We start from the raw sequence: 13,562 nt of genomic DNA on the forward strand, positions 1-13,562 counted from the left end.
ACTAGGCGGACATGTTTCAGCAATAGACTGTTTTGTACTGTGTGGCACTTCCTCTGGCTCTGTACGATGTATGGTCTTAAGCAACTAATACATGGTGAGTGCCGCATGTTTTTCTTATCCTTTGGATTATTTGTGGGACTTATTGTTTATCGAGAGAGTAGCACCCACCCTTCAAATAGTTACAATATTGGTGGTAGTGCCCTTCCAGATCTTCTTTCTGACTTGTACATCCACATTCTGTATTTAGTTCTCCAGGATGTTTAGGAGAACCTCCCTGCTCAGTTCATTCAGAAACTGTGTGCAATTGTATTGTGAATATTCCTTTTATTTAGTTTTTTTTTGTTTGTTCAAGTATCACTTTTTAGCATTTTTTTTCATACTTGTATAACCTCTTAACGACTGCTGATATGCCATTTTATGGCGGCCCAGTGGTCAGGAGCTGGACTTCCGCTATATGCAGTGGGTGCCAGCTGATTGACTTCAGTTTGCTATGGATAATTTAACTCTGTATATGCCATGATCAATCTTTACCGCAGTGTGCATGACAGGTACCGTACCTGTAAGGATTCTGATTATCCCCCCTGCAGCAAAAAATGGGGGTGCCCATGAGTTGTTAGGGCTGACATTGATTCAAATCTAGATTCTATGTTTGGTTACTTGGGACCCCATGCAAAAAGATCCTGAACAAACGACAACCTACCTCTTGCAGTACATGAATTTGCAAGGCTGTCTGTGACTGAATAATTACGTATGGGATTAGAGGAGTTTTCCGGATAAACTGACTGTATGGTGGGGTGCTGTCACCCGGCATCCATGGCTATCAACTGTTAGCCTCCCGCACAACATAATGAGCAGAACAGGAGCTGGGCTGCAGTCACAGGTTGCCATCACTACACAGTGAATGGAGGGAAACTCTGTGTAATGTAGACACCGGTCAGTGACTGATCTATTTTGCCTAGGAAACTCCTTTAAGGCTAGGTTCACACTATATAAAAATGACTGCTATCTTTTAGAACAAAAGCCATCATAGTTCAAATAATGTCCATTATTTTCACTATAACAGATGTTATTTACACAATGTCCTTTTTACATAGTGGGAACATAGCCTGATAGTAGAAGAGTTTACCAAAGTAAAATAGTTTGTGTAAATGTATAATTAGAAAAGTGGTATTTTAAATAATTATAGGTCTAGAAGATATAGAGAGGTGACCTTTGCTGTTATATTTTTTTTTATTGGGCAAAAAATAATGTTCCAAAGGAAGTCATTGGAATCAAATGAAACTTTCTATGGCTAGGTTCACACTACGTCAAAATGATTGCCCTCTTTTATAACAAGGTTTTTTTTTAAATAAAGGATGTTATTTGCACAATGAGGGCCATTGTTATCAAAGCTGTCCCTCATTTTTACATAGTGTGAACCTAGCCTTAGGATGTGTTTACACACAGCAAAATAAATGCAAAATATGGCTGTAATTTTGACTGAAAATAAAACATTGTCTAAATAGATAAAAAAACTGTTGTTTTCTGAAAAAGCAGGTAGTAAATAATGAGCATGTTCATTATTTTGTCAGCCATAATCAATTACCGCCATTATTATACACTGCGTATGCACTGCCGGTCAACTTCCCAACAAATTGGAGCCCCTTATTACATTTAAAATATGGCAATATTTTACTTTTTTTTTTAATTATCTGTGAGCATAGCCTTAGAGCAAAATGATCCGTATATTGGGGAAATGTCCAAGTGAAAGGAGGCATGTAGGGTCAGTATTGTCCTATTCTTTTTATACTCTTTCTTTTTTTTTCTGTCTACAGAGCTGTGAGTGCCATGATCTGTAGTTTTTATTAATACCAATCAAAAATGTTACTTGGAAAAACCACACACAAATATGATGAATGGTATAGTTTATTTAAAAAGCTTAAGGCAAACAGCGGTTGTTCCGCCATGATCACAATAATTAATTTTGGCCATAATTAACGGTAAACAATGGCTGTTTACGGCCCAAAAATGAAATGCGTTTCCAAAGGTATTTCTCTCAGTCTTTTATGTAGTCTTTTTTCAACCAAAATCAGGCATGGATAGAAAATACAGATACGTTTTTTGGATGGTCATGCTTTAGGGCCAAAATGATGGTAGACACAGAAAACGGCCACAAGACGGCCAAAAAAAGATGTTGGGTGAACTTAGCCTAACTGTGTAATTTTTCCATTATAATTTTGCCCTGTCAGTTCCACTCCTGGTTTGGGTTGAAAAAAGACTGACCAAAAGACTGACAAAAATGTGTGAACATAGCCCAGTGCTGCATTAATGCTCCTTATATTTGATGCACATTGCTATTAGATTCTACTGAGATCTTCTGATGAGTGGAGCTTCTATCCATGTGGATCAACAGATGCAGCCCAACAAAGGATGTGTTTACACACAGATTTATCTGACAGATTTTTGAAGACAAAGCCAGGAACAGACTATAAACAGGGAACAGGTCATAAAGGAAAGACTGAAATTTCTCCTCTTTTCCCATCCATTCCTGGCTTTGGCTTAAAAAATCTGTCAGTTTTCTATGGCGCCACTAGGGATCCCGGCCAAAGTGTATACCCTGTGTATACACTCCGGCCAGGATTTCCTCGGCCTGCAGCACAACATAGGTACCAATCACGGACGTTGCAACGACGGTCGTGATTAGTACAGAACTTATGTTGTGTGAACATGGCCTTTTAGTGCATTTTATCTTGTGTCACTTTATAGCGAAACAATGCCAAATACCCTGTGTATTTAAAGTGAATGTACTACTTTGCCGAATGAAAAAGAATCTTTATATAACCTGGTCAGTGCCACCACATAGATCCTGGTGGCACTGTTCATTTTTCTGTCACATTCGTCGGATTCCTGATCTGCAATTAGGCCCACTTGGTGCACTGGAGGCAGGGTCCCTTCTGTGACGCACCTCCCTCAGAATTATGTCATAGCATATTGGTGAACTGAGGCCCTGGGCTCACCCCCAGTGCACCTAACTGCAGATCTAGAATCCAGTGCAGATGGCAGGAAATTGGCAGCAAAAAAATGGACAGTGCCACCTGTATTTACACAATGGCACCAGCCAGGTTATATAAGAACATTTTCTTTAGGCAAAGTGGTACCTTAGTTTTAAAACATGTGAAAATGCACTGACATTTAAATATTTTGGTGCATTTTATATTAAACTTTAGATGCACAGATTCCACAACTGATATTTACCCAATAAATATGCAATATGTGAAACCCAATCCTATCGGTCATAAATGTGGCCATACACCTTAGATAGAAGTAGGTTGACGTTAGACAAATGATCACTTAAAATACACGGTCATATACATTTATGTCCTTACTAGGCATACATGATCACCAGATGAACAATCTTTCTGTTAACATTCTGAAAATATTTTGAGAATATTCTTCTCTGAGCGATCGTTCATGGACAAAGTATCTTTTGTCCGGCAAATGAATGAAACTTCTTTTCAGGCAATGACGGTTTGTCGTTGGTCAACTAAAACAACCATATGTTATTAAATTTCACCAATCTTTTTGTTTAAAATTGTCCATTTTCACAGCGTACTGAGCTTGGGTCAATCAAAACATACTTCTAGTTGTAACTCAAACTTTTAGACTATGTTCACAAACAGTAAAAGAAAAGCAAAATACGGCCTTATTCTTAATGAAATAATGTGCTTTAACCATCAGTGCACACACAGTATAGAATAACTGCTGTAATTGAGTACAGATATAATAAAAAAGGACATGCTAATTATTTATCTGTTTTTGCAAATTACAGCTATATTTTGGTATTATTTTACTGTTTGTGAATAGAGATGACTGAACTGAACTACTTCCTAAACTCAGATTTGTTCTGAACTTTACAAAGTTTGGAACAAGTTCTAAAAAATGGCAGCCACTAGAGATGAGCAAACCTTGAGCATGCTCGAGTCGATCCGAACCCGAACTTTCGGCATTTGATTAGCGGTGGCTGCTGAAGTTGGATAAAGCCCTAAGGCTATGTGGAAATCATGGATATAGTCATTGGCTGTATCCATGTTTTCCAGACAACCTTAGAGCTTTATCCATGTTCAGCAGCCCCAGTTAATCAAATGCCGAACGTTCGGGTTCAGATCGAATCTAACCCGAACCCGGTTCGCTCATCTCTAGCAGCCGCACTAAAAAAAAAAAAATATATTTTCTCATCTGTCTGCACTCCCTTGGTATCCTCTTCTGGGTCTCTGCTGTCTTCAGCTACCTCAAGCCTGATCAGCCAATGACTCTCTGTCACTTTCACTTGGGACAATCACTGGCCGTAGGGTTGTCCTGTCTGAGTCTGTGATTGGCTGAACGGATTTTGGCAGCCATAGAGGACACCAGACACCAGAGAAGACGGACAGGGGGGAGGGCAGGCAGGTAAGTTTGGATAAGCAGATTTTTTGAACCACACTAAAATAACCAAACACCCGCAATTGTTTAACTGTTTCTGTGCTGTTTGTTTAAGAATCAGTTCGGAAGAACTCAAATTTTACATTAAAGTTTGGTGTAATCATGCTGAACCAAACTTTTGAAAAGTTTGCTCATCTCTATTTATGAACAAAGCCTCAGTCACAAAGGCTTCCATTTTTTTATGCCTTGGAAGGGTATTTAGTGCTCAAAAACAGTAAAACAAGGTTAGAAAATAAACCATTTCTTATGGCAAGACTGGTTCTAAAACCCTTTATTACTTCACAAATTTCCTCATTTTTCTGCTGCATGAGAATTGAGTTTTGGCTGTTTTTTACTTAGAGATGGGCATGAGACTTCAGTTGAAAATTTAGTACGGAAAAAAAAAACTTATCTTTGCTTATTCTTCTATGTAGTGTCTCTTCTTGCAGTCAAAACAGAGCCAATGAACAGCAATGAGACCACCACTACAACTGGAGATGGATCGCTTGACACTTTTACTGGGTCAGGTAAAGCAATCTGATGACATATTACACACACTTAAAGACGCAGAAAATGTGTAATCCAGACTAATACACACATCCTCTGAAACTTCAAATCTGGCAACAGCCTTGTTAAATTTTGTGAAAGTTTCAAAGTGGAATAGGTCCAACATTTCATGCCTGTAAACGCCTGCAATTAGTTATCAAGCATAAATTTTCTTCAACAGTTAAGACATTGCAGGGAATTTGAGATTCAGCAAATGCAAGGTCTCCAGTCTGCGGCTCCTTGCAGATGTCATTTTATTACTAATAGATGCATTTAATTGTGATGCTATTGCTTAGAAAAATCCAAGACCTGCAATCTCTTAATAGGTGGAAAGCTGATATCATGTATAAAGGATTGGTAGCATGCCAGTGGGATCTGTTCTGCGGGAATGCATCATCATCAGTAATTACTGAGAAGCTCCACTCAATTTTTTATAGATTCATGGAAACTATAAATACGCATTTATAATCATAGAATTAGGGATTTTTAAAATATCAAACCTAATGGCTTTTTCATTGACTTGAATAAGGCCATGATGACTTTGTCAAAGTGCCAAATTTAAATTCATGGCCTAAGAAAAGTCCTCTGCCCAAGCTAACCTGACCCATCTAACCTCACTGCAGTGCTACAGAAGGGAAATGGCTTGCTCAAAGGAGTCCATACTTTTAGGCCTCCACCAAGACCTTTGTATTTGGGGGCCTGTTCTGCATATGAAGTGAACCTGTGCTTTCCAATGTAGGATGCATGTTACTTCACGAGTAGCTAGGTAGGTTTATTGCAGGAACAGACTAGAACAGAGTATAACTTGTAATGCATAAAAGAGAACAAGTCAGCCAGCTTTCAAGACATGTCTTTTGAAGGGATACTTCAGCAAAAATCAACTGGTATCAGAAAGTTATATTTGTAATTTACTTCTATTTCAAATTCTCTAGTCTTCCACTACTTATCAGCTGCTGTATGTCCTGCAGGAAGTGGTATATTCTTTCCAATCAGACACAGTGCTCTCTGCTGCCACCTCTGTCAATGTCAGGAACTGTCCAGGAGAGGTTTGCTGCTGCTCTGGACAGCGATAACTTACAGACCTATGTAACTTTCTGACACCAGTTGGTTTGAAAGCTAAAAAATTTCACCGGAGTTTCTATTTAAGTAAATAATGGTATTCCCCACAATATCATAATTCTGGAGTATATTTTTGTAGAACTCTGTGATGTACCATCCCATCCTATTCAACTTGCAGATGTATTAATAAATTAACAATGTAACAGTGGCAATGGGGAATATAGTGTATATATCAGTTGTAACTGGCCCCTGCCAGTGCATGGATTCAGGCACATCTGGACTGCCTGCGTGGCCAGCTTGGAGCTGGTGTAGAATTCAGCTACAAGTTACCCCTGCATGCAGGCATACTTTGTGATAAATGGGGCACATATGGAGGCCATACCCCCTCCACACAGCCGCACTAATTCTTTCACAAAGCCTTATTTGTGCAAGAAGTGATGGCACAGGCGCAGTCTTGTTGGCTTGCCACCATTGTGTTACATATTATCTTTTCCAGTAAAGTAGTATGGGTTTTATCAACAAGCTGTAAGCCAGCATGATGCCCCACAGGTAATCATGTGACTGGGAACCTATAGAAGCTTTATCTGAATGCATTTGTAATACCAAACATCCAAGTAAAGTCAATCTCCGGCACCATTCCCATGCAGTTTGTAGTTTATTCCTACATCTAGTAAGGCTGCTTAGGAGCACTGGGGGCAGAACACCCCACTGTTCAGATCGGTGGTCTGCAGGGGGGGGGGGAGGTAGAGCCGCCCCCAGTGCTCCAAACAGCTTTACTGGATGCAGGATTAAACTACAGACAGCACGGAAAGTACGCTGAGGATGAATGCAAGAGACTTACCTGTATCCTACCCTTAGCACCCCGTGGGCAATAGGGAGCTATTAGCAGGTTAGATTCCTCTGGCCTGTTCATAGTTTCTCTTTAAGGGTCATGCATTTTTTTATGCAGTTTTTGTGACAACTTTTTCCTCCTCAAATAGGAAAAAAATTTTAGTTACATTTCTTTCTTTTTTCTTTGATCATGTGACTCAAATGTGGCTTTGAGGTAAAGGGGCACAGCTTTTGGCGTGCCAAAAACGGTCACAAATTCCGGCAGACATTTAAGCCAAGTAGTTGTTGGTCTACACGTAAAGCATGAGCATGAGCATGCTTATCCAGATGCCCTCAACAGTATATAGAGAGTGCTCAGGATATGAGCCCGCTCTATACACTGCACCTACCGGCTGTTAGCAACAGCTGGGAACTGCAGCTCTTAGTGCCGGGGCCTGATCGTCCATGCTGGCTTCTAAATGGCCTGTAAATGCCTTCATTGGTTGTCCAGTGGGAGATATTTTCCCCTTTATATGAATGGATGACATATTATACAAGGATACATGTATTTTATTTACTTCCTAGGTTAATAGTGATCTAGATTATGGAAGAATTGTCCTTTTTTTTTCTTTTGGCGGTAACTCAACTAGATGTCCAGTAATAAAGCACAATGAAATGTACAGTATAAACTTTAAGGCAGTAATGAGATGAATGAACCCTTGTATACATATATCTTTGTCTAATATATGCATTGTATAGATTGGTAGATAGATATATTCCTGGAATACTGAAAGAATGTACACACTGAAAAGCAGTAATAAGTAATAAGCAATAAGTGATGGTCTGTAGTAATATCCAGCATAGCACTGGGCTACTTTACAATGTGGTTGAACACCAAGCCTCTGGATGGGATCTAAATATCTTTTTTTGCTGGCTCTGCTGTCCTGCAGAGTAGGAGATGGAAAGACAGCAATGAGATTAAAGGGAACCAATCAGCCCAATACAGCACAGTATAAAGCTCCTGTGTAACTTGTGGCACGTACCGGCCGTGGCTGCAGAAGCAGCTTTATATCCGAGAAAATGAAATGAGCGGTGCGCACTCAGTAGGGATGAGTGACAGGCAGAGAGGCCTGTTAGTGGCTCCTCTGAGGGGTGACTAGACACGGGTGGAGAGCCGCCCAGATGACTACCTGATGCGCCTCTCCCTGCCGCACGCAGGGGGAATAAACTTCAATACGTGCCGCAAGCTGCACAGGAGCTTTATACTGTCCTGTAGGGAACTAAATCAGCCCTGTCCAAGATAGTAGTTGCGCAATTTTATTCAGATAGAAAACTAAAAAAAGGGTACTCTCATCTCTCTGCGCTCCCCCATGTGTCCTCATACGGGTATCCAGTGTACCCCATTGATAACTGCCATCTCTAGCTCCCTCAGCCATTCACTGACTGACTGAGATGTGACAGTGCCGCGGCCAGTGATTGGCTGAGTGGGCTGTCACTTTTGCCTCTGTCAGGAAGTGGAGGCGGCTGTGATTGATAAGGGACACCCGAGAAGCGCTGACAGGTAAGTATTAGTGAGCAACCTTGCTAAACTGCAGTAAAACAATTAAATGCCTGCAATCAGTTAGTTGTTTTAGTGAAGCTCTGATCAAACTATCCCAAACTTTTCTTCAAAGTTTGGCGAATGTTGCTGAAGTGAACTTTTAAAAGTTGACTCATGTCTAGTCATAAGGTTACATTTAGGCTATGTTCACACACTGTCAGAATGACGGACATTTTTATTGGATGGCCATCATTTACCGACTAGTAACTGCTGTTACCTATATAATAAGGGCCGTTGATATAAAGCAATGTCCATTATTTGTCTGTAAAATATGGTAATCCAATAAAAAGTCAGTCATTCTGACGGTGTGGGGACATACCCTTAATAGGACCAGATCAAATGTCTGTAAACATACGGGACTTTTCTTTGGTTGTTTAATAACATATTAATGTAACAGTGACTTTCTCAGGATGGAAGCACTTGTGCAGATTATTGTAATTACAACTATCATATCAGTTTTCCAAGCTGTAGATTTAGCACACATTTTTGTAATATGTCTATAAAAATTTTGGCTGTCGTCTATGAAATTATCTAGAAAAAAAAGAGAAAAAAAGGAGATTTAGATAAAGTTTACTTCCAGGGGAGAAAATCTTACTAATATGATGAAGCATGTCACCCTTTTCCAATATCATTCTTAGGCTATGTTCACACTACGGATGAGACCGGCCGTTCCATGACTCAGGCCGGGTCACGGAACGGCCAGTCTCAGCCCGGATCATCACGGCCGGTACTTAAGTACCGGACGGATGATCTTTCCTCCGTGGAGCTCTGATGCGGGCGCATCAGCGCGAGCCCGCATCAGAGCTTCCCATAGCCCACAGTGAAGCAAGCGGCCGGAGCCGCTCGCTTCACTGTGTGAACTGCCAGGTCCTTCTGCGGACGGAATTCATTGAATTCCGTCAGCAAATAATGGACCTGTCAGTTGTTTGCGGCGCCGCATGGGAACCGGCCGGAGCGTGAACGATAGCAAACAATGCTATGTTCCACCCCGCAAATCTACGGCTGTAGTTCTGCGGCGAGAACTACGGCCGTAGATTTACGTAGTGTGAACATAGCCTCAAAGTGTATCTGTCATCGAAAAAAATTATTCTGTGTCTGTGATCCTTGGTAGACTTTTTTTTTAATCACTTGCTTTGGCAGCAATTAGCCTCATTCCTTTGCTCACCTTATCTGCAGTTCTCATAAACTTTGTGGGCGTGCACAGGAAGTGATGCCATCTGTCCTCACAGCCTGCCAAGTAAGGGCAGTAGAGAAGGAAGTGATGTTATTTGCCTTCACAGACCGCCAAGTAAAGGCAGTAGAGGAGTGCAGTAAGGAAAGCTCCAGAAGTGAGATAGTAACTGTAATACACATTGTACAGTTTTTATATCACTGCCATAATATTTAATAAGTAGAGATGAGCGAACCTGGAGCATGCTCGAGTCCATCCAAACCCGAACCTTCGGCATTTGATTAGCGGTGGCTGCTGAAGTTGGATAAAGCCCTAAGGCTTTGTGGAAAACATGGATATAGTTATTGGCTGTATCAATGTTTTCCAGACAACCTTAGAGCTTTATCCAAGTTCAGCAGCCCTAGCTAATCAAATACCGAACGTTCGGGTTCGGATGGACTCGAACCCCAACCCGGTTCGCTCATCTCTATTAATAAGCATTTAATTATATAATTGTATATATTATGGGCCTAGCACATTTAAAAAATCATGATCTAATTGTGTCCCAGTAAATTACCATTTAAAACAATAACAATAACAGCAGCCCTATCCCCAGAAATATACCGTAACCACTGATGTAAAGCTTTAGCAGAACTACTATTTCCTATAATGACAAACAAATCAGGGCATGATATGAGTTGTAGCTGTATTCCATAGCCCCAGCCTGCAGTACACTCATTCACATACTTGAATATTACTCAGTTGTGAATTTTTTTGCGTTTCCTGACTACAACACTACCAATGTGGCATAATAGGAATTTTATATCTGCATATATAAAAGTAAAATGGCCACTCGTCACTGTAATAAAATAGAAACTTTGCCAACTTGTCTCTGTCATACAAGACCATTCATCTACACTTGACACTGACACACTAGTCATGCCAGAAGGACAATTGCATAGCAAGCAGTCACTCACAGCTTGAAAACAGTATACTGTACAGCACACACTAGCACACGCTACACACTCATCCCAAGCTGCACACGTCACTGTCATACCAGGCAGTCACCATGCCAGAGGGACAATGGCTTACATCTGAGCACACACACCGCACATGCACTCATCCCATTTCTGTTACGCAAAGGACCGGGACTGGAAAGGTCACTCCTGTTTTTGGTGTTTTTTTCTTTGAAAAGACCAAATATTGTCCGGAGGGAGTGCGGACCGCAGTGTGAAAAAAGGGAGACACCTAGTGGCCGCATGTTTAACATTGATTTGAAGCTAGAAAATGTAAAAGAAAATAAATAAACATGTGTATTACGCAGCTACTTGCAAATAAAGTCCATGCTGATTGAGTAAAGAAAAAACTTGTGACAGTGCCTCTGATTATTAACACTTCTCTCTTATCTGCATGATAGAGGATGTGCATATTCATAGGGGTCTGACTGCTGAGAACAGGGCCCGACTCTTTTGTCTGAACAGAGTTGCAGTCACATCTGTGCACTGGCCCTATAATAATTTTTTATGGGAATGCCGCGGATTATACTCTTTTGCCTTAGGAATACATTTTTATGGTGGAACAATTCAATAAAAGAAAAAAAAAATTACTTTGAAGTAGTAGAAGGTTTGGTGTGAAGATGCAGAAGGACCCATAGAAGTCTCTGGGTGCCCTTTGTGGTAATTGGGCATTCGGTGCTGATACTATAGTATCTGTACTATGTTTTGATATCTGTCTAGTTCAGAAATAAGACCCCCAACTATCTTGAAAATGCAGGGGTGCATCACTGATTCAATTATGTGTTTCCTCAACCAGTCTTTTCCTGCATTGATTTTACCATGATGGCAAATTGCAGAAACCTGCCTTTCTCCCTCTGGCTGTTCTGGGGCCCTTGTTTGCACCCACCTAATGGTGGCCCTGGCAGAGACCTTTTATATGTGCCACTATCTGATACCCTGAGTCTGCAATGACTGCATGTAACACCCAGATGCACAGTTGAACTGTCGCTGACTGTGCCACGATGCTGACGATGTACAGCAAAGCTCAATGAAACTGTTCGGGTTTAGCAACTTTTCTGAACACTTGGAATTTGATTCCTGGAGTTTCCCTAGGGGTTAGAAGCCACCCTAGAAAAACATTGGTAAAGCCATAGGACATAGGCTGTATCCATGATTTCAAGCATTCCTTAGGGTTGCTTTGAATGCAGAGCAGAGCGTTCAGGTTCGGAATGTTTGCCACACCTGGACAGTTTCCTCAAGTCCACTCAACACTAGACAGGGCCCCCAAAAGGATCCATTGGAGTGTACCAACCCAATGCTGGATAGAAGGGACTATGCAACTGTTAGACTTCTCTGGCCAGGGCTGGCTCCAGGTCTCAGCGGGCCTCTCTAGTTTTAGATTAGTGGCCTGTATTGGTCTAAAACTTGTTTTTATTTTTTTCTTATTTCCTTAGATAATCCCTTTAAGGAGTACCTCCCTGTTCATGATTTCTGAAAAATAACTGTCAAGCAGCAGGTTTTTTTTGTAATTTCTGTAATTTTTCTAATATACATCAGTTTTTAATTTAACCAAGGAGTGTTTTTCCGATCTCTTGTCCTCCCCGCTCCCCGTTGTGCATAACTATGCATTAAGTCCCTTTCACATATCAGAAAATGCCCACGTAGATGTCTGTGGGAGCGTTTAGAGTTAAGGACACTACAATACATTTTTTTCCTGATCAGCAAATCCTAAAAGCATGCCTGATGGTTTCCTGACAATAAATATGGATTACTGTCAGGAAATCCTGATGGTTTCTTAATAATTATATTGACACCCCTTACTCTATGTGCCCTTATCCGCACCGTTCACAAGCTTAGATGGTGTACATTTGACATATACCTGTATAACACATGTCTGGGTCTTCCTTTCTGCTCTAAAATCATTTCATTTCATTTGTGGACAGTGTCACCTAGTCAGGCTTCACAGCAGTTGGGTCATCTCTGTCTTGGGAGAGGGAGCCTAACTGCCATGGATTTCCCACTCCATCTCCATAGCTCTCATATCTAGCGTGAGGCCCAGCGCCATAGAGGGAGGACAGGTGCTCAGAAAAATTCTAGCATCAAATTCAAAATTAGTGTATACTAGAAAATCACTAGTGGTATACTTTAAGTTTTCAAGAGAAAATAATCAGGTTTTGCATTATCAGAATCTTACTTTACTGAAGTAACACATTCAGAAAAGGTCCATAGCTGCATCTTACACTCATTACTTGCAGAATATGGCTATGTTTCTACTTCAGGAATATATCGGGGGAGAATGCCTCTGTCTTGTTGAATAGACGTCCGCTTCTGTTCACCTATTTAACAGAGCATTCCCATGGTATTTTCCTGAGATAGGAACCTAGTCTATGGTTTATAATGGCCTTTACTTTTATTTAGATATTATTATTATTGTTGTTGTTCAGTTTTTCCTGGAGCTTACATTTACAATGAATAAAATCCTATTCCTGTGGTCCCACAACTTACCTGGAAAGTAAATGCAGACACAAAATCTTCTTTACTTTCCTGATACAGAGACATAAAAGTCATTGTTCTATATTTGCACATTAAATGTCCTTAATTAATTTACAATTTCAGCGATAATTAGGATTTATTTTTCCTTGAATCCCAGATTGAATGTAATTGGACTTAATACGTGCTTGCTACACTGAAAGTGCTTTACATTAATCATTCTGAAAGTGAAACATGAGCACTTGGCCTAGCATTACCCTATATGTTTTCTCTATGGATTTCCGATGATGGGATGGGTTCACCATTATGCTGAATGTATATTTGGCATGCATCTGTCTTGATAGAGACAGATGGTTAAGCGAAAGAAAAAAAAAACTTCTGCACTAAGTTTGGAGTTAGTCCACATAAGATAAAGATTTAGGATGCCATGTTGAGAAGATGATGAACTGCAGCAAGTCGATGATGCTGAGCCCCA

At 40.6% G+C, this 13,562-nt stretch overlaps 1 protein-coding gene across 8 annotated transcripts in view; it reads left to right on the forward strand.

Moving 5' to 3' along the window:
• Positions 1-13,562, forward strand: part of EYA4 (EYA transcriptional coactivator and phosphatase 4) — a 251,265-nt gene that overhangs the window by 160,996 nt on the left and 76,707 nt on the right. For 4 of the 8 annotated variants that reach the window (XM_069973713.1, XM_069973715.1, XM_069973716.1 and 1 more), the window contains one exon: positions 4,872-4,964. The exons of 2 other annotated variants lie outside the window; for them this stretch is intronic. In XM_069973713.1, the coding sequence (XP_069829814.1) occupies positions 4,872-4,964 (93 nt within the window). The remainder of the gene's footprint in view (positions 1-4,871; positions 4,965-13,562) is intronic. 2 more of the 8 variants (XM_069973714.1, XM_069973717.1) reach the window with 1 other exon arrangement.

The sequence above is a fragment of the Dendropsophus ebraccatus genome, chromosome 6 (genome assembly GCF_027789765.1).
Source record: "Dendropsophus ebraccatus isolate aDenEbr1 chromosome 6, aDenEbr1.pat, whole genome shotgun sequence".
NCBI classification, from domain to species: domain Eukaryota; kingdom Metazoa; phylum Chordata; class Amphibia; order Anura; family Hylidae; genus Dendropsophus; species Dendropsophus ebraccatus.